The sequence below is a fragment of the Oncorhynchus nerka genome, linkage group LG1 (genome assembly GCF_034236695.1).
Source record: "Oncorhynchus nerka isolate Pitt River linkage group LG1, Oner_Uvic_2.0, whole genome shotgun sequence".
Taxonomy (NCBI): domain Eukaryota; kingdom Metazoa; phylum Chordata; class Actinopteri; order Salmoniformes; family Salmonidae; genus Oncorhynchus; species Oncorhynchus nerka.
Window position 1 is genome coordinate 53,078,264 of NC_088396.1, and position 21,378 is coordinate 53,099,641.

The following is a 21,378-nucleotide window of genomic DNA, read 5'->3' on the forward strand; positions in this document are numbered from 1 at the left end:
TATAGTGGTGTTTTACTGGGAGGGTTACTGTGTCTATAGTGGTGTTTACTGGGAGGGTTACTGTGTGTTTTACTGGGAGGGTTACTGTGTCTATAGTGGTGTTTTACTGGGAGGGTTACTGTGTCTATAGTGGTGTTTTACTGGGAGGGTTACTGTGTCTATAGTGGTGTTTTACTGGGAGGGTTACTGTGTCTATAGTGGTGTTTTACTGGGAGGGTTACTGTGTCTATAGTGGTGTTTTACTGGGAGGGTTACTGTGTCTATAGTGTGTTTTACTGGGAGGGTTACTGTGTCTATAGTGGTGTTTTACTGGGAGGGTTACTGTGTCTATAGTGGTGTTTTACTGGGAGGGTTACTGTGTCTATAGTGGTGTTTTACTGGGAGGGTTACTGTGTCTATAGTGGTGTTTTACTGGGAGGGTTACTGTGTCTATAGTGGTGTTTTACTGGGAGGTGTTACTGTGTCTATAGTGGTGTTTTACTGGGAGGGTTACTGTGTCTATAGTGGTGTTTTACTGGGAGGGTTACTGTGTCTATAGTGGTGTTTTACTGGGAGGGTTACTGTGTCTATAGTGGTGTTTTACTGGGAGGGTTACTGTGTCTATAGTGGTGTTTTACTGGGAGGGTTACTGTGTCTATAGTGGTGTTTTACTGGGAGGGTTACTGTGTCTATAGTGGTGTTTTACTGGGAGGGTTACTGTGTCTATAGTGGTGTTTTACTGGGAGGGTTACTGTGTCTATAGTGGTGTTTTACTGGGAGGGTTACTGTGTCTATAGTGGTGTTTTACTGGGAGGGTTACTGTGTCTATAGTGGTGTTTTACTGGGAGGGTTACTGTGTCTATAGTGGTGTTTTACTGGGAGGGTTACTGTGTCTATAGTGGTGTTTTACTGTGAGGGTTACTGTGTCTATAGTGGTGTTTTACTGGGAGGGTTACTGTGTCTATAGTGGTGTTTTACTGGGAGGGTTACTGTGTCTATAGTGGTGTTTTACTGGGAGGGTTACTGTGTCTATAGTGGTGTTTTACTGGGAGGGTTACTGTGTCTTACTGTTTTACTGTGTCTATAGTGGTGTTTTACTGGGAGGGTTACTGTGTCTATAGTGGTGTTTTACTGGGAGGGTTACTGTGTCTATAGTGGTGTTTTACTGGGAGGGTTACTGTGTCTATAGTGGTGTTTTACTGGGAGGGTTACTGTGTCTATAGTGGTGTTTTACTGGGAGGGTTACTGTGTCTATAGTGGTGTTTTACTGGGAGGGTTACTGTGTCTATAGTGGTGGGAGGGTTACTGTGTCTATAGTGGTGTTTTACTGGGAGGGTTACTGTGTCTATAGTGGTGTTTTACTGGGAGGGTTACTGTGTCTATAGTGGTGTTTTACTGGGAGGGTTACTGTGTCTATAGTGGTGTTTTACTGGGAGTGTTTTACTGTGTCTATAGTGGTGTTTTACTGGGAGGGTTACTGTGTCTATAGTGGTGTTTTACTGGGAGGGTTACTGTGTCTATAGTGGTGTTTTACTGGGAGGGTTACTGTGTCTATAGTTTTACTGGGAGGGTTACTGTGTCTATAGTGGTGTTTTACTGGGAGGGTTACTGTGTCTATAGTGGTGTTTTACTGGGAGGGTTACTGTGTCTATAGTTGTGTTTTACTGGGAGGGTTACTGTGTCTATAGTGGTGTTTTACTGGGAGGGTTACTGTGTCTATAGTGGTGTTTTACTGGGAGGGTTACTGTGTCTATAGTGGTGTTTTACTGGGAGGGTTACTGTGTCTATAGTGGTGTTTTACTGGGAGGGTTACTGTGTCTATAGTGGTGTTTTACTGGGAGGGTTACTGTGTCTATAGTGGTGTTTTACTGGGAGGGTTACTGTGTCTATAGTGGTGTTTTACTGGGAGGGTTACTGTGTCTATAGTGGTGTTTTACTGGGAGGGTTACTGTGTCTATAGTGGTGTTTTACTGGGAGGGTTACTGTGTCTATAGTGGTGTTTTACTGGGAGGGTTACTGTGTCTATAGTCGTGTTTTACTGTGTCTATAGTGGTGTTTTACTGGGAGGGTTACTGTGTCTATAGTGGTGTTTTACTGGGAGGGTTACTGTGTCTATAGTGGTGTTTTACTGGGAGGGTCTACTGTGTCTATAGTGGTGTTTTACTGGGAGGGTTACTGTGTCTATAGTGGTGTTTTACTGGGAGGGTTACTGTGTCTATAGTGGTGTTTTACTGGGAGGTGTTACTGTGTCTAGTACTGGGAGGGTGTCTATAGTGGTGTTTTACTGGGAGGGTTACTGTGTCTATAGTGGTGTTTTACTGGGAGGGTTACTGTGTCTATAGTGGTGTTTTACTGGGAGGGTTACTGTGTCTATAGTGGTGTTTTACTGGGAGGGTTACTGTGTCTATAGTGGTGTTTTACTGGGAGGGTTACTGTGTCTATAGTGGTGTTTTACTGGGAGGGTTACTGTGTCTATAGTGGTGTTTTACTGGGAGGGTTACTGTGTCTATAGTGGTGTTTTACTGGGAGGGTTACTGTGTCTATAGTGGTGTTTTACTGGGGGGGTTACTGTGTCTATAGTGGTGTTTTACTGGGAGGGTTACTGTGTCTATAGTGGTGTTTTACTGGGAGGGTTACTGTGTCTATAGTGGTGTTTTACTGGGAGGGTTACTGTGTCTATAGTGGTGTTTTACTGGGAGGGTTACTGTGTCTATAGTGGTGTTTTACTGGGAGGGTTACTGTGTCTATAGTGGTGTTTTACTGGGAGGGTTACTGTGTCTATAGTGGTGTTTTACTGGGAGGGTTACTGTGTCTATAGTGGTGTTTTACTGGGAGGGTTACTGTGTCTATAGTGGTGTTTTACTGGGAGGGTTACTGTGTCTATAGTGGTGTTTTACTGGGAGGGTTACTGTGTCTATAGTGGTGTTTTACTGGGAGGGTTACTGTGTCTATAGTGGTGTTTTACTGGGAGGGTTACTGTGTCTATAGTGGTGTTTTACTGGGAGGGTTACTGTGTCTATAGTGGTGTTTTACTGGGAGGGTTACTGTGTCTATAGTGGTGTTTTACTGGGAGGGTTACTGTGTCTATAGTGGTGTTTTACTGGGAGGGTTACTGTGTCTATAGTCGTGTTTTACTGTGTCTATAGTGGTGTTTTACTGGGAGGGTTACTGTGTCTATAGTGGTGTTTTACTGGGAGGGTTACTGTGTCTATAGTGGTGTTTTACTGGGAGGGTTACTGTGTCTATAGTGGTGTTTTACTGGGAGGGTTACTGTGTCTATAGTGGTGTTTTACTGGGAGGGTTACTGTGTCTATAGTGGTGTTTTACTGGGAGGGTTACTGTGTCTATAGTGGTGTTTTACTGGGAGGGTTACTGTGTCTATAGTGGTGTTTTACTGGGAGGGTTACTGTGTCTATAGTGGTGTTTTACTGGGAGGGTTACTGTGTCTATAGTGGTGTTTTACTGGGAGGGTTACTGTGTCTATAGTGGTGTTTTACTGGGAGGGTTACTGTGTCTATAGTCATGTTTTACTGTGTCTATAGTGGTGTTTTACTGTGTCTATAGTGGTGTTTTACTGGGAGGGTTACTGTGTCTATAGTCGTGTTTTACTGTGTCTATAGTGGTGTTTTACTGGGAGGGTTACTGTGTCTATAGTGGTGTTTTACTGGGAGGGTTACTGTGTCTATAGTGGTGTTTTACTGGGAGGGTTACTGTGTCTATAGTGGTGTTTTACTGGGAGGGTTACTGTGTCTATAGTGGTGTTTTACTGGGAGGGTTACTGTGTCTATAGTGGTGTTTTACTGGGAGGGTTACTGTGTCTATAGTGGTGTTTTACTGGGAGGGTTACTGTGTCTATAGTCGTGTTTTACTGGGAGGGTTACTGTGTCTATAGTGGTGTTTTACTGGGAGGGTTACTGTGTCTATAGTGGTGTTTTACTGGGAGGGTTACTGTGTCTATAGTGGTGTTTTACTGGGAGGGTTACTGTGTCTATAGTGGTGTTTTACTGGGAGGGTTACTGTGTCTATAGTGGTGTTTTACTGGGAGGGTTACTGTGTCTATAGTGGTGTTTTACTGGGAGGGTTACTGTGTCTATAGTGGTGTTTTACTGGGAGGGTTACTGTGTCTATAGTGGTGTTTTACTGGGAGGGTTACTGTGTCTATAGTGGTGTTTTACTGGGAGGGTTACTGTGTCTATAGTGGTGTTTTACTGGGAGGGTTACTGTGTCTATAGTGGTGTTTTACTGGGAGGGTTACTGTGTCTATAGTGGTGTTTTACTGGGAGGGTTACTGTGTCTATAGTGGTGTTTTACTGGGAGGGTTACTGTGTCTATAGTGGTGTTTTACTGGGAGGGTTACTGTGTCTATAGTGGTGTTTTACTGGGAGGGTTACTGTGTCTATAGTGGTGTTTTACTGGGAGGGTTACTGTGTCTATAGTGGTGTTTTACTGGGAGGGTTACTGTGTCTATAGTGGTGTTTTACTGGGAGGGTTACTGTGTCTATAGTGGTGTTTTACTGGGAGGGTTACTGTGTCTATAGTGGTGTTTTACTGGGAGGGTTACTGTGTCTATAGTGGTGTTTTACTGGGAGGGTTACTGTGTCTATAGTGGTGTTTTACTGGGAGGGTTACTGTGTCTATAGTGGTGTTTTACTGGGAGGGTTACTGTGTCTATAGTGGTGTTTTACTGGGAGGGTTACTGTGTCTATAGTGGTGTTTTACTGGGAGGGTTACTGTGTCTATAGTGGTGTTTTACTGGGAGGGTTACTGTGTCTATAGTGGTGTTTTACTGGGAGGGTTACTGTGTCTATAGTGGTGTTTTACTGGGAGGGTTACTGTGTCTATAGTGGTGTTTTACTGGGAGTGGTTACTGTGTCTATAGTGGTGTTTTACTGGGAGGGTTACTGTGTCTATAGTGGTGTTTTACTGGGAGGGTTACTGTGTCTATAGTGGTGTTTTACTGGGAGGGTTACTGTGTCTATAGTGGTGTTTTACTGGGAGGGTTACTGGAGGTGTTTTACTGTGTCTATAGTGGTGTTTTACTGGGAGGGTTACTGTGTCTATAGTGGTGTTTTACTGGGAGGGTTACTGTGTCTATAGTGGTGTTTTACTGGGAGGGTTACTGTGTCTATAGTGGTGTTTTACTGGGAGGGTTACTGTGTCTATAGTGGTGTTTTACTGGGAGGGTTACTGTGTCTATAGTGGTGTTTTACTGGGAGGGTTACTGTGTCTATAGTGGTGTTTTACTGGGAGGGTTACTGTGTCTATAGTGGTGTTTTACTGGGAGGGTTACTGTGTCTATAGTGGTGTTTTACTGGGAGGGTTACTGTGTCTATAGTGGTGTTTTACTGGGAGGGTTACTGTGTCTATAGTGGTGTTTTACTGGGAGGGTTACTGTGTCTATAGTGGTGTTTTACTGGGAGGGTTACTGTGTCTATAGTGGTGTTTTACTGGGAGGGTTACTGTGTCTATAGTGGTGTTTTACTGGGAGGGTTACTGTGTCTATAGTGGTGTTTTACTGGGAGGGTTACTGTGTCTATAGTGGTGTTTTACTGGGAGGGTTACTGTGTCTATAGTGGTGTTTTACTGGGAGGGTTACTGTGTCTATAGTGGTGTTTTACTGGGAGGGTTACTGTGTCTATAGTGGTGTTTTACTGGGAGGGTTACTGTGTCTATAGTGGTGTTTTACTGTGGAGGGTTTTACTGTGTCTATAGTGGTGTTTTACTGGGAGGGTTACTGTGTCTATAGTGGTGTTTTACTGGGAGGGTTACTGTGTCTATAGTGGTGTTTTACTGGGAGGGTTACTGTGTCTATAGTGGTGTTTTACTGGGAGGGTTACTGTGTCTATAGTGGTGTTTTACTGGGAGGGTTACTGTGTCTATAGTGGTGTTTTACTGGGAGGGTTACTGTGTCTATAGTGGTGTTTTACTGGGAGGGTTACTGTGTCTATAGTGGTGTTTTACTGGGAGGGTTACTGTGTCTATAGTGGTGTTTTACTGGGAGGGTTACTGTGTCTATAGTGGTGTTTTACTGGGAGGGTTACTGTGTCTATAGTGGTGTTTTACTGGGAGGGTTACTGTGTCTATAGTGGTGTTTTACTGGGAGGGTTACTGTGTCTATAGTGGTGTTTTACTGGGAGGGTTACTGTGTCTATAGTGGTGTTTTACTGGGAGGGTTACTGTGTCTATAGTGGTGTTTTACTGGGAGGGTTACTGTGTCTATAGTGGTGTTTTACTGGGAGGGTTACTGTGTCTATAGTGGTGTTTTACTGGGAGGGTTACTGTGTCTATAGTGGTGTTTTACTGGGAGGGTTACTGTGTCTATAGTGGTGTTTTACTGGGAGGGTTACTGTGTCTATAGTGGTGTTTTACTGGGAGGGTTACTGTGTCTATAGTGGTGTTTTACTGGGAGGGTTACTGTGTCTATAGTGGTGTTTTTACTGGGAGGGTTACTGTGTCTATAGTGGTGTTTTACTGGGAGGGTTACTGTGTCTATAGTGGTGTTTTACTGGGAGGGTTACTGTGTCTATAGTGGTGTTTTACTGGGAGGGTTACTGTGTCTATAGTGGTGTTTTACTGGGAGGGTTACTGTGTCTATAGTCATGTTTTACTGGGAGGGTTACTGTGTCTATAGTGGTGTTTTACTGGGAGGGTTACTGTGTCTATAGTGGTGTTTTACTGGGAGGGTTACTGTGTCTATAGTGGTGTTTTACTGGGAGGGTTACTGTGTCTATAGTGGTGTTTTACTGGGAGGGTTACTGTGTCTATAGTGGTGTTTTACTGGGAGGGTTACTGTGTCTATAGTGGTGTTTTACTGGGAGGGTTACTGTGGTGTTTTACTGTGTCTACTGTGGTGTTTTACTGGGAGGGTTACTGTGTCTATAGTGGTGTTTTACTGGGAGGGTTACTGTGTCTATAGTGGTGTTTTACTGGGAGGGTTACTGTGTCTATAGTGGTGTTTTACTGGGAGGGTTACTGTGTCTATAGTGGTGTTTTACTGGGAGGGTTACTGTGTCTATAGTGGTGTTTTACTGGGAGGGTTACTGTGTCTATAGTGGTGTTTTACTGGGAGGGTTACTGTGTCTATAGTGGTGTTTTACTGGGAGGGTTACTGTGTCTATAGTGGTGTTTTACTGGGAGGGTTACTGTGTCTATAGTGGTGTTTTACTGGGAGGGTTACTGTGTCTATAGTGGTGTTTTACTGGGAGGGTTACTGTGTCTATAGTGGTGTTTTACTGGGAGGGTTACTGTGTCTATAGTGGTTTTACTGTTTTACTGGGAGGGTTACTGTGTCTATAGTGGTGTTTTACTGGGAGGGTTACTGTGTCTATAGTGGTGTTTTACTGGGAGGGTTACTGTGTCTATAGTGGTGTTTTACTGGGAGGGTTACTGTGTCTATAGTGGTGTTTTACTGGGAGGGTTACTGTGTCTATAGTGGTGTTTTACTGGGAGGGTTACTGTGTCTATAGTGGTGTTTTACTGGGAGGGTTACTGTGTCTATAGTGGTGTTTTACTGGGAGGGTTACTGTGTCTATAGTGGTGTTTTACTGGGAGGGTTACTGTGTCTATAGTGGTGTTTTACTGGGAGGGTTACTGTGTCTATAGTGGTGTTTTACTGGGAGGGTTACTGTGTCTATAGTGGTGTTTTACTGGGAGGGTTACTGTGTCTATAGTGGTGTTTTACTGGGAGGGTTACTGTGTCTATAGTGGTGTTTTACTGGGGGAGGGTTTTACTGGGAGTGTTTTACTGTGTCTATAGTGGTGTTTTACTGGGAGGGTTACTGTGTCTATAGTGGTGTTTTACTGGGAGGGTTACTGTGTCTATAGTGGTGTTTTACTGGGAGGGTTACTGTGTCTATAGTGGTGTTTTACTGGGAGGGTTACTGTGTCTATAGTGGTGTTTTACTGGGAGGGTTACTGTGTCTATAGTGGTGTTTTACTGGGAGGGTTACTGTGTCTATAGTGGTGTTTTACTGGGAGGGTTACTGTGTCTATAGTGGTGTTTTACTGGGAGGGTTACTGTGTCTATAGTGGTGTTTTACTGGGAGGGTTACTGTGTCTATAGTGGTGTTTTACTGGGAGGGTTACTGTGTCTATAGTGGTGTTTTACTGGGAGGGTTACTGTGTCTATAGTGGTGTTTTACTGGGAGGGTTACTGTGTCTATAGTGGTGTTTTACTGGGAGGGTTACTGTGTCTATAGTGGTGTTTTACTGGGAGGGTTACTGTGTCTATAGTGGTGTTTTACTGGGAGGGTTACTGTGTCTATAGTGGTGTTTTACTGGGAGGGTTACTGTGTCTATAGTGGTGTTTTACTGGGAGGGTTACTGTGTCTATAGTGGTGTTTTACTGGGAGGGTTACTGTGTCTATAGTGGTGTTTTACTGGGAGGGTTACTGTGTCTATAGTGGTGTTTTACTGGGAGGGTTACTGTGTCTATAGTGGTGTTTTACTGGGAGGGTTACTGTGTCTATAGTGGTGTTTTACTGGGAGGGTTACTGTGTCTATAGTGGTGTTTTACTGGGAGGGTTACTGTGTCTATAGTGGTGTTTTACTGGGAGGGTTACTGTGTCTATAGTGGTGTTTTACTGGGAGGGTTACTGTGTCTATAGTGGTGTTTTACTGGGAGGGTTACTGTGTCTATAGTGGTGTTTTACTGGGAGGGTTACTGTGTCTATAGTGGTGTTTTACTGGGAGGGTTACTGTGTCTATAGTGGTGTTTTACTGGGAGGGTTACTGTGTCTATAGTGGTGTTTTACTGGGAGGGTTACTGTGTCTATAGTGGTGTTTTACTGGGAGGGTTACTGTGTCTATAGTGGTGTTTTACTGGGAGGGTTACTGTGTCTATAGTGGTGTTTTACTGGGAGGGTTACTGTGTCTATAGTGGTGTTTTACTGGGAGGGTTACTGTGTCTATAGTGGTGTTTTACTGGGAGGGTTACTGTGTCTATAGTGGTGTTTTACTGGGAGGGTTACTGTGTCTATAGTGGTGTTTTACTGGGAGGGTTACTGTGTCTATAGTGGTGTTTTACTGGGAGGGTTACTGTGTCTATAGTGGTGTTTTACTGGGAGGGTTACTGTGTCTGGGAGGGTTACTGTGTCTATAGTGGTGTTTTACTGGGAGGGTTACTGTGTCTATAGTGGTGTTTTACTGGGAGGGTTACTGTGTCTATAGTGGTGTTTTACTGGGAGGGTTACTGTGTCTATAGTCGTGTTTTACTGTGTCTATAGTGGTGTTACTGTGTCTATAGTGGTGTTTTACTGGGAGGGTTACTGTGTCTATAGTGGTGTTTTACTGGGAGGGTTACTGTGTCTATAGTGGTGTTTTACTGGGAGGGTTACTGTGTCTATAGTGGTGTTTTACTGGAGGGTTACTGTGTCTATAGTGGTGTTTTACTGGGAGGGTTACTGTGTCTATAGTGGTGTTTTACTGGGAGGGTTACTGTGTCTATAGTGGTGTTTTACTGGGAGGGTTACTGTGTCTATAGTGGTGTTTTACTGGGAGGGTTACTGTGTCTATAGTGGTGTTTTACTGGGAGGGTTACTGTGTCTATAGTGGTGTTTTACTGGGAGGGTTACTGTGTCTATAGTGGTGTTTTACTGGGAGGGTTACTGTGTCTATAGTGGTGTTTTACTGGGAGGGTTACTGTGTCTATAGTGGTGTTTTACTGGGAGGGTTACTGTGTCTATAGTGGTGTTTTACTGGGAGGGTTACTGTGTCTATAGTGGTGTTTTACTGGGAGGGTTACTGTGTCTATAGTGGTGTTTTACTGGGAGGGTTACTGTGTCTATAGTGGTGTTTTACTGGGAGGGTTACTGTGTCTATAGTGGTGTTTTACTGGGAGGGTTACTGTGTCTATAGTGGTGTTTTACTGGGAGGGTTACTGTGTCTATAGTGGTGTTTTACTGGGAGGGTTACTGTGTCTATAGGTGTTTTACTGGGAGGGTTACTGTGTCTATAGTGGTGTTTTACTGGGAGGGTTACTGTGTCTATAGTGGTGTTTTACTGGGAGGGTTACTGTGTCTATAGTGGTGTTTTACTGGGAGGGTTACTGTGTCTATAGTGGTGTTTTACTGGGAGGGTTACTGTGTCTATAGTGGTGTTTTACTGGGAGGGTTACTGTGTCTATAGTGGTGTTTTACTGGGAGGGTTACTGTGTCTATAGTGGTGTTTTACTGGGAGGGTTACTGTGTCTGTGTCTATAGTGGTGTTTTACTGGGAGGGTTACTGTGTCTATAGTGGTGTTTTACTGGGAGGGTTACTGTGTCTATAGTGGTGTTTTACTGGGAGGGTTACTGTGTCTATAGTGGTGTTTTACTGGGAGGGTTACTGTGTCTATAGTGGTGTTTTACTGGGAGGGTTACTGTGTCTATAGTGGTGTTTTACTGGGAGGGTTACTGTGTCTATAGTGGTGTTTTACTGGGAGGGTTACTGTGTCTATAGTGGTGTTTTACTGGGAGGGTTACTGTGTCTATAGTGGTGTTTTACTGGGAGGGTTACTGTGTCTATAGTGGTGTTTTACTGGGAGGGTTACTGTGTCTATAGTGGTGTTTTACTGGGAGGGTTACTGTGTCTATAGTGGTGTTTTACTGGGAGGGTTACTGTGTCTATAGTGGTGTTTTACTGGGAGGGTTACTGTGTCTATAGTGGTGTTTTACTGGGAGGGTTACTGTGTCTATAGTGGTGTTTTACTGGGAGGGTTACTGTGTCTATAGTCGTGTTTTACTGTGTCTATAGTGGTGTTTTACTGGGAGGGTTACTGTGTCTATAGTGGTGTTTTACTGGGAGGGTTACTGTGTCTATAGTGGTGTTTTACTGGGAGGGTTACTGTGTCTATAGTGGTGTTTTACTGGGAGGGTTACTGTGTCTATAGTGGTGTTTTACTGGGAGGGTTACTGTGTCTATAGTGGTGTTTTACTGGGAGGGTTACTGTGTCTATAGTGGTGTTTTACTGGGAGGGTTACTGTGTCTATAGTGGTGTTTTACTGGGAGGTTACTGGTTACTGTGTCTATAGTGGTGTTTTACTGGGAGGGTTACTGTGTCTATAGTGGTGTTTTACTGGGAGGGTTACTGTGTCTATAGTGGTGTTTTACTGTGGAGTGTTTTACTGGGAGGGTTACTGTGTCTATAGTGGTGTTTTACTGGGAGGGTTACTGTGTCTATAGTGGTGTTTTACTGGGAGGGTTACTGTGTCTATAGTGGTGTTTTACTGGGAGGGTTACTGTGTCTATAGTGGTGTTTTACTGGGAGGGTTACTGTGTCTATAGTGGTGTTTTACTGGGAGGGTTACTGTGTCTATAGTGGTGTTTTACTGGGAGGGTTACTGTGTCTATAGTGGTGTTTTACTGGGAGGGTTACTGTGTCTATAGTGGTGTTTTACTGGGAGGGTTACTGTGTCTATAGTGGTGTTTTACTGGGAGGGTTACTGTGTCTATAGTGGTGTTTTACTGGGAGGGTTACTGTGTCTATAGTGGTGTTTTACTGGGAGGGTTACTGTGTCTATAGTGGTGTTTTACTGGGAGGGTTACTGTGTCTATAGTGGTGTTTTACTGGGAGGGTTACTGTGTCTATAGTGGTGTTTTACTGGGAGGGTTACTGTGTCTATAGTGGTGTTTTACTGGGAGGGTTACTGTGTCTATAGTCGTGTTTTACTGTGTCTATAGTGGTGTTTTACTGGGAGGGTTACTGTGTCTATAGTGGTGTTTTACTGGGAGGGTTACTGTGTCTATAGTGGTGTTTTACTGGGAGGGTTACTGTGTCTATAGTGGTGTTTTACTGGGAGGGTTACTGTGTCTATAGTGGTGTTTTACTGGGAGGGTTACTGTGTCTATAGTGGTGTTTTACTGGGAGGGTTACTGTGTCTATAGTGGTGTTTTACTGGGAGGGTTACTGTGTCTATAGTGGTGTTTTACTGGGAGGGTTACTGTGTCTATAGTGGTGTTTTACTGGGAGGGTTACTGTGTCTATAGTGGTGTGTTTTACTGGGAGGGTTACTGTGTCTATAGTGGTGTTTTACTGGGAGGGTTACTGTGTCTATAGTGGTGTTTTACTGGGAGGGTTACTGTGTCTATAGTGGTGTTTTACTGGGAGGGTTACTGTGTCTATAGTGGTGTTTTACTGTGTCTATAGTGGTGTTTTACTGGGAGGGTTACTGTGTCTATAGTGGTGTTTTACTGGGAGGGTTACTGTGTCTATAGTGGTGTTTTACTGGGAGGGTTACTGTGTCTATAGTGGTGTTTTACTGGGAGGGTTACTGTGTCTATAGTGGTGTTTTACTGGGAGGGTTACTGTGTCTATAGTGGTGTTTTACTGGGAGGGTTACTGTGTCTATAGTGGTGTTTTACTGGGAGGGTTACTGTGTCTATAGTGGTGTTTTACTGGGAGGGTTACTGTGTCTATAGTGGTGTTTTACTGGGAGGGTTACTGTGTCTATAGTGGTGTTTTACTGGGAGGGTTACTGTGTCTATAGTGGTGTTTTACTGGGAGGGTTACTGTGTCTATAGTGGTGTTTTACTGGGAGGGTTACTGTGTCTATAGTGGTGTTTTACTGGGAGGGTTACTGTGTCTATAGTGGTGTTTTACTGGGAGGGTTACTGTGTCTATAGTGGTGTTTTACTGGGAGGGTTACTGTGTCTATAGTGGTGTTTTACTGGGAGGGTTACTGTGTCTATAGTGGTGTTTTACTGGGAGGGTTACTGTGTCTATAGTGGTGTTTTACTGGGAGGGTTACTGTGTCTATAGTGGTGTTTTACTGGGAGGGTTACTGTGTCTATAGTGGTGTTTTACTGGGAGGGTTACTGTGTCTATAGTGGTGTTTTACTGGGAGGGTTACTGTGTCTATAGTGGTGTTTTACTGGGAGGGTTACTGTGTCTATAGTGGTGTTTTACTGGGAGGGTTACTGTGTCTATAGTGGTGTTTTACTGGGAGGGTTACTGTGTCTATAGTGGTGTTTTACTGGGAGGGTTACTGTGTCTATAGTGGTGTTTTACTGGGAGGGTTACTGTGTCTATAGTGGTGTTTTACTGGGAGGGTTACTGTGTCTATAGTGGTGTTTTACTGGGAGGGTTACTGTGTCTATAGTGGTGTTTTACTGGGAGGGTTACTGTGTCTATAGTGGTGTTTTACTGGGAGGGTTACTGTGTCTATAGTGGTGTTTTACTGGGAGGGTTACTGTGTCTATAGTGGTGTTTTACTGGGAGGGTTACTGTGTCTATAGTGGTGTTTTACTGGGAGGGTTACTGTGTCTATAGTGGTGTTTTACTGGGAGGGTTACTGTGTCTATAGTGGTGTTTTACTGGGAGGGTTACTGTGTCTATAGTGGTGTTTTACTGGGAGGGTTACTGTGTCTATAGTGGTGTTTTTTACTGGGAGGGTTACTGTGTCTATAGTGGTGTTTTACTGGGAGGGTTACTGTGTCTATAGTGGTGTTTTACTGGGAGGGTTACTGTGTCTATAGTGGTGTTTTACTGGGAGGGTTACTGTGTCTATAGTGGTGTTTTACTGGGAGGGTTACTGTGTCTATAGTGGTGTTTTACTGGGAGGGTTACTGTGTCTATAGTCGTGTTTTACTGTGTCTATAGTGGTGTTTTACTGGGAGGGTTACTGTGTCTATAGTGGTGTTTTACTGGGAGGGTTACTGTGTCTATAGTGGTGTTTTACTGGGAGGGTTACTGTGTCTATAGTGGTGTTTTACTGGGAGGGTTACTGTGTCTATAGTGGTGTTTTACTGGGAGGGTTACTGTGTCTATAGTGGTGTTTTACTGGGAGGGTTACTGTGTCTATAGTGGTGTTTTACTGGGAGGGTTACTGTGTCTATAGTGGTGTTTTACTGGGAGGGTTACTGTGTCTATAGTGGTGTTTTACTGGGAGGGTTACTGTGTCTATAGTTGTGTTTTACTGTGTCTATAGTGGTGTTTTACTGTGTCTATAGTCATGTTTTACTGGGAGGGTTACTGTGTCTATAGTGGTGTTTTACTGGGAGGGTTACTGTGTCTATAGTGGTGTTTTACTGGGAGGGTTACTGTGTCTATAGTGGTGTTTTACTGGGAGGGTTACTGTGTCTATAGTGGTGTTTTACTGGGAGGGTTACTGTGTCTATAGTGGTGTTTTACTGGGAGGGTTACTGTGTCTATAGTGGTGTTTTACTGGGAGGGTTACTGTGTCTATAGTGGTGTTTTACTGGGAGGGTTACTGTGTCTATAGTGGTGTTTTACTGGGAGGGTTACTGTGTCTATAGTCATGTTTTACTGGGAGGGTTACTGTGTCTATAGTGGTGTTTTACTGGGAGGGTTACTGTGTCTATAGTCATGTTTTACTGGGAGGGTTACTGTGTCTATAGTGGTGTTTTACTGGGAGGGTTACTGTGTCTATAGTGGTGTTTTACTGGGAGGGTTACTGTGTCTATAGTGGTGTTTTACTGGGAGGGTTACTGTGTCTATAGTGGTGTTTTACTGGGAGGGTTACTGTGTCTATAGTGGTGTTTTACTGGGAGGGTTACTGTGTCTATAGTGGTGTTTTACTGGGAGGGTTACTGTGTCTATAGTGGTGTTTTACTGGGAGGGTTACTGTGTCTATAGTGGTGTTTTACTGGGAGGGTTACTGTGTCTATAGTGGTGTTTTACTGGGAGGGTTACTGTGTCTATAGTGGTGTTTTACTGGGAGGGTTACTGTGTCTATAGTGGTGTTTTACTGGGAGGGTTACTGTGTCTATAGTGGTGTTTTACTGGGAGGGTTACTGTGTCTATAGTGGTGTTTTACTGGGAGGGTTACTGTGTCTATAGTGGTGTTTTACTGGGAGGGTTACTGTGTCTATAGTGGTGTTTTACTGGGAGGGTTACTGTGTCTATAGTGGTGTTTTACTGGGAGGGTTACTGTGTCTATAGTGGTGTTTTACTGGGAGGGTTACTGTGTCTATAGTGGTGTTTTACTGGGAGGGTTACTGTGTCTATAGTGGTGTTTTACTGGGAGGGTTACTGTGTCTATAGTGGTGTTTTACTGGGAGGGTTACTGTGTCTATAGTGGTGTTTTACTGGGAGGGTTACTGTGTCTATAGTGGTGTTTTACTGGGAGGGTTACTGTGTCTATAGTGTTTTACTGGGAGGGTTACTGTGTCTATAGTGGTGTTTTACTGGGAGGGTTACTGTGTCTATAGTGGTGTTTTACTGGGAGGGTTACTGTGTCTATAGTGGTGTTTTACTGGGAGGGTTACTGTGTCTATAGTGGTGTTTTACTGAGGGTTACTGTGGTGTTTTACTGGGAGGGTTACTGTGTCTATAGTGGTGTTTTACTGGGAGGGTTACTGTGTCTATAGTGGTGTTTTACTGGGAGGGTTACTGTGTCTATAGTGGTGTTTTACTGGGAGGGTTACTGTGTCTATAGTGGTGTTTTACTGGGAGGGTTACTGTGTCTATAGTGGTGTTTTACTGGGAGGGTTACTGTGTCTATAGTGGTGTTTTACTGGGAGGTGTTTTACTGTGTCTATAGTGGTGTTTTACTGGGAGGGTTACTGTGTCTATAGTGGTGTTTTACTGGGAGGGTTACTGTGTCTATAGTGGTGTTTTACTGGGAGGGTTACTGTGTCTATAGTGGTGTTTTACTGGGAGGGTTACTGTGTCTATAGTGGTGTTTTACTGGGAGGGTTACTGTGTCTATAGTGGTGTTTTACTGGGAGGGTTACTGTGTCTATAGTGGTGTTTTACTGGGAGGGTTACTGTGTCTATAGTGGTGTTTTACTGGGAGGGTTACTGTGTCTATAGTGGTGTTTTACTGGGAGGGTTACTGTGTCTATAGTGGTGTTTTACTGGGAGGGTTACTGTGTCTATAGTGGTGTTTTACTGGGAGGGTTACTGTGTCTATAGTGGTGTTTTACTGGGAGGGTTACTGTGTCTATAGTGGTGTTTTACTGGGAGGGTTACTGTGTCTATAGTGGTGTTTTACTGGGAGGGTTACTGTGTCTATAGTGGTGTTTTACTGGGAGGGTTACTGTGTCTATAGTGGTGTTTTACTGGGAGGGTTACTGTGTCTATAGTGGTGTTTTACTGGGAGGGTTACTGTGTCTATAGTGGTGTTTTACTGGGAGGGTTACTGTGTCTATAGTGGTGTTTTACTGGGAGGGTTACTGTGTCTATAGTGGTGTTTTACTGGGAGGGTTACTGTGTCTATAGTGGTGTTTTACTGGGAGGGTTACTGTGTCTATAGTGGTGTTTTACTGGGAGGGTTACTGTGTCTATAGTGGTGTTTTACTGGGAGGGTTACTGTGTCTATAGTGGTGTTTTACTGGGAGGGTTACTGTGTCTATAGTGGTGTTTTACTGGGAGGGTTACTGTGTCTATAGTGGTGTTTTACTGGGAGGGTTACTGTGTCTATAGTGGTGTTTTTTTACTGTGTCTATAGTGGTGTTTTACTGGGAGGGTTACTGTGTCTATAGTGGTGTTTTACTGGGAGGGTTACTGTGTCTATAGTGGTGTTTTACTGGGAGGGTTACTGTGTCTATAGTGGTGTTTTACTGGGAGGGTTACTGTGTCTATAGTGGTGTTTTACTGGGAGGGTTACTGTGTCTATAGTGGTGTTTTACTGGGAGGGTTACTGTGTCTATAGTGGTGTTTTACTGGGAGGGTTACTGTGTCTATAGTGGTGTTTTACTGGGAGGGTTACTGTGTCTATAGTGGTGTTTTACTGGGAGGGTTACTGTGTCTATAGTGGTGTTTTACTGGGAGGGTTACTGTGTCTATAGTGGTGTTTTACTGGGAGGGTTACTGTGTCTATAGTGGTGTTTTACTGGGAGGGTTACTGTGTCTATAGTGGTGTTTTACTGGGAGGGTTACTGTGTCTATAGTGGTGTTTTACTGGGAGGGTTACTGTGTCTATAGTGGTGTTTTACTGGGAGGGTTACTGTGTCTATAGTGGTGTTTTACTGGGAGGGTTACTGTGTCTATAGTGGTGTTTTACTGGGAGGGTTACTGTGTCTATAGTGGTGTTTTACTGGGAGGGTTACTGTGTCTATAGTGGTGTTTTACTGGGAGGGTTACTGTGTCTATAGTGGTGTTTTACTGGGAGGGTTACTGTGTCTATAGTGGTGTTTTACTGGGAGGGTTACTGTGTCTATAGTGGTGTTTTACTGGGAGGGTTACTGTGTCTATAGTGGTGTTTTACTGGGAGGGTTACTGTGTCTATAGTGGTGTTTTACTGGGAGGGTTACTGTGTCTATAGTGGTGTTTTACTGGGAGGGTTACTGTGTCTATAGTGGTGTTTTACTGGGAGGGTTACTGTGTCTATAGTGGTGTTTTACTGGGAGGGTTACTGTGTCTATAGTCATGTTTTACTGGGAGGGTTACTGTGTCTATAGTGGTGTTTTACTGGGAGGGTTACTGTGTCTATAGTGGTGTTTTACTGGGAGGGTTACTGTGTCTATAGTGGTGTTTTACTGGGAGGGTTACTGTGTCTATAGTGGTGTTTTACTGGGAGGGTTACTGTGTCTATAGTGGTGTTTTACTGGGAGGGTTACTGTGTCTATAGTGGTGTTTTACTGGGAGGGTTACTGTGTCTATAGTGGTGTTTTACTGGGAGGGTTACTGTGTCTATAGTGGTGTTTTACTGGGAGGGTTACTGTGTCTATAGTCGTGTTTTACTGTGTCTATAGTGGTGTTTTACTGGGAGGGTTACTGTGTCTATAGTGGTGTTTTACTGGGAGGGTTACTGTGTCTATAGTGGTGTTTTACTGGGAGGGTTACTGTGTCTATAGTGGTGTTTTACTGGGAGGGTTACTGTGTCTATAGTGGTGTTTTACTGGGAGGGTTACTGTGTCTATAGTGGTGTTTTACTGGGAGGGTTACTGTGTCTATAGTGGTGTTTTACTGGGAGGGTTACTGTGTCTATAGTGGTGTTTTACTGGGAGGGTTACTGTGTCTATAGTGGTGTTTTACTGGGAGGGTTACTGTGTCTATAGTGGTGTTTTACTGGGAGGGTTACTGTGTCTATAGTGGTGTTTTACTGGGAGGGTTACTGTGTCTATAGTCGTGTTTTACTGTGTCTATAGTGGTGTTTTACTGTGTCTATAGTGGTGTTTTACTGGGAGGGTTACTGTGTCTATAGTGGTGTTTTACTGGGAGGGTTACTGTGTCTATAGTGGTGTTTTACTGGGAGGGTTACTGTGTCTATAGTGGTGTTTTACTGGGAGGGTTACTGTGTCTATAGTGGTGTTTTACTGGGAGGGTTACTGTGTCTATAGTGGTGTTTTACTGGGAGGGTTACTGTGTCTATAGTGGTGTTTTACTGGGAGGGTTACTGTGTCTATAGTGGTGTTTTACTGGGAGGGTTACTGTGTCTATAGTGGTGTTTTACTGGGAGGTTACTGTGTCTATAGTGGTGTTTTACTGGGAGGGTTACTGTGTCTATAGTGGTGTTTTACTGGGAGGGTTACTGTGTCTATAGTGGTGTTTTACTGGGAGGGTTACTGTGTCTATAGTGGTGTTTTACTGGGTGGTGTTACTGTGTCTATAGTGGTGTTTTACTGGGAGGGTTACTGTGTCTATAGTGGTGTTTTACTGGGAGGGTTACTGTGTCTATAGTGGTGTTTTACTGGGAGGGTTACTGTGTCTATAGTGGTGTTTTACTGGGAGGGTTACTGTGTCTATAGTGGTGTTTTACTGGGAGGGTTACTGTGTCTATAGTCGTGTTTTACTGTGTCTATAGTGGTGTTTTACTGGGAGGGTTACTGTGTCTATAGTGGTGTTTTACTGGGAGGGTTACTGTGTCTATAGTGGTGTTTTACTGGGAGGGTTACTGTGTCTATAGTGGTGTTTTACTGGGAGGGTTACTGTGTCTATAGTGGTGTTTTACTGGGAGGGTTACTGTGTCTATAGTGGTGTTTTACTGGGAGGGTTACTGTGTCTATAGTCATGTTTTACTGGGAGGGTTACTGTGTCTATAGTGGTGTTTTACTGGGAGGGTTACTGTGTCTATAGTGGTGTTTTACTGGGAGGGTTACTGTGTCTATAGTGGTGTTTTACTGGGAGGGTTACTGTGTCTATAGTGGTGTTTTACTGGGAGGGTTACTGTGTCTATAGTGGTGTTTTACTGGGAGGGTTACTGTGTCTATAGTGGTGTTTTACTGGGAGGGTTACTGTGTCTATAGTGGTGTTTTACTGGGAGGGTTACTGTGTCTATAGTGGTGTTTTACTGGGAGGGTTACTGTGTCTATAGTGGTGTTTTACTGGGAGGGTTACTGTGTCTATAGTCATGTTTTACTGTGTCTATAGTGGTGTTTTACTGGGTCTATAGTGGTGTTTTACTGTGTCTATAGTGGTGTTTTACTGGGAGGGTTACTGTGTCTATAGTGGTGTTTTACTGTGTCTATAGTGGTGTTTAACTGAGACTTTCTTCCAGGTCGGCCCGGCCCAATGTGACCCGTTGTGGATCCCGTCAGAGCAGACCTCCATCTTTAGACATGCCTCCTCTCAGCCACGGACCAGAGAGAGAGATCATTACCCACACGCTCACCTCCATATTCAGGTTCAGTAACTCTCCTCTCCTCTATATTCAGGTTCAGTAACTCTCCTCTCCTCTATATTCAGGTTCAGTAACTCTCCTCTATATTCAGGTACAGTTACTCTCCTCCCCTCTATATTCAGGTTCAGTAACTCTCCTCTATATTCAGGTTCAGTAACTCTCCTCTATATTCAGGTTCAGTAACTCTCCTCTCCTCTATATTCAGGTTCAGTAACTCTCCTCTCCTCTATATTCAGGTTCAGTAACTCTCCTCTCCTCTATATTCAGGTTCAGTAACTCTCCTCTATATTCAGGTTCAGTAACTCTCCTCTATATTCAGGTTCAGTAACTCTCCTCTCCTCTATATTCAGGTTCAGTAACTCTCCTCTATATTCAGGTACAGTAACTCTCCTCTATATTCAGGTACAGTAACTCTCCTCTATATTCAGGTACAGTAACTCTCCTCTATATTCAGGTACAGTAACTCTCCTCTATATTCAGGTACAGTAACTCTCCTCTATATTCAGGTTCAGTAACTCTCCTCTATATTCAGGTTCAGTAACTCTCCTCTCCTCTATATTCAGGTTCAGTAACTCTCCTCTATATTCAGGTACAGTAACTCTCCTCTATATTCAGGTTCAGTAACTCCCCTCTATATTCAGGTTCAGTAACTCTCCTCAATATTCAGGTTCAGTAACTCTCCTCTATATTCAGGTACAGTTACTCTCCTCTATATTCAGGTTCAGTAACTCTCCTCTCCTCTATATTCAGGTTCAGTAACTCTCCTCTATATTCAGGTTCAGTAACTCTCCTCTCCTCTATATTCAGGTTCAGTAACTCTCCTCAATATTCAGGTTCAGTAACTCTCCTCTCCTCTATATTCAGATACAGTAACTCTCCTCTCCTCTATATTCAGGTTCAGTAACTCTCCTCTCCTCTATATTCAGGTTCAGTAACTCTCCTCTCCTCTATATTCAGATACAGTAACTCTCCTCTCCTCTATATTCAGGTTCAGTAACTCTCCTCTCCTCTATATTCAGGTTCAGTAACTCTCCTCTATATTCAGGTTCATTAACTCTCCTCTCCTCTATATTCAGGTTCAGTAACTCTCCTCTATATTCAGGTTCAGTAACTCTCCTCTATATTCAGGTTCAGTAACTCTCCTCTATATTCAGGTTCAGTAACTCTCCTCTCCTCTATATTCAGGTTCAGTAACTCTCCTCTATATTCAGGTTCAGTAACTCTCCTCTATATTCAGGTTCAGTAACTCTCCTCTATATTCAGGTTCAGTAACTCTCCTCCCCTCTATATTCAGGTTCAGTAACTCTCCTCTATATTCAGGTTCAGTAACTCTCCTCTCCTCTATATTCAGGTTCAGTAACTCTCCTCTATATTCAGGTTCAGTAACTCTCCTCTCCTCTATATTCAGGTTCATTAACTCTCCTCTCCTCTATATTCAGGTTCAGTAACTCTCCTCAATATTCAGGTTCAGTAACTCTCCTCTCCTCTATATTCAGGTTCATTAACTCTCCTCTCCTCTATATTCAGGTTCAGTAACTCTCCTCTATATTCAGGTTCAGTAACTCTCCTCTCCTCTATATTCAGGTTCAGTAACTCTCCTCTATATTCAGGTTCAGTAACTCTCCTCTATATTCAGGTTCAGTAACTCTCCTCTCCTCTATATACAGGTTCAGTAACACTCCTCCCCTCTATATTCAGGTTCAGTAACTCTCCTCTATATTCAGGTTCAGTAACTCTCCTCTATATTCAGGTTCAGTAACTCTCCTCTCCTCTATATTCAGGTTCAGTAACTCTCCTCTATATTCAGGTTCAGTAACTCTCCTCTATATTCAGGTTCAGTAACTCTCCTCTCCTCTATATTCAGGTTCAGTAACTCTCCTCTATATTCAGGTTCAGT

At 43.6% G+C, this 21,378-nt stretch overlaps 1 protein-coding gene across 1 annotated transcript in view; it reads left to right on the forward strand.

The window, feature by feature from the left end:
• The window catches only part of cfap65 (cilia and flagella associated protein 65), a 162,328-nt gene that overhangs the window by 131,152 nt on the left and 9,798 nt on the right, over positions 1–21,378 (forward strand). The window contains exon 28 of the mRNA XM_065018206.1: positions 19,359–19,484. Coding sequence (XP_064874278.1) covers positions 19,359–19,484 — 126 coding nt within the window. The remainder of the gene's footprint in view (positions 1–19,358; positions 19,485–21,378) is intronic.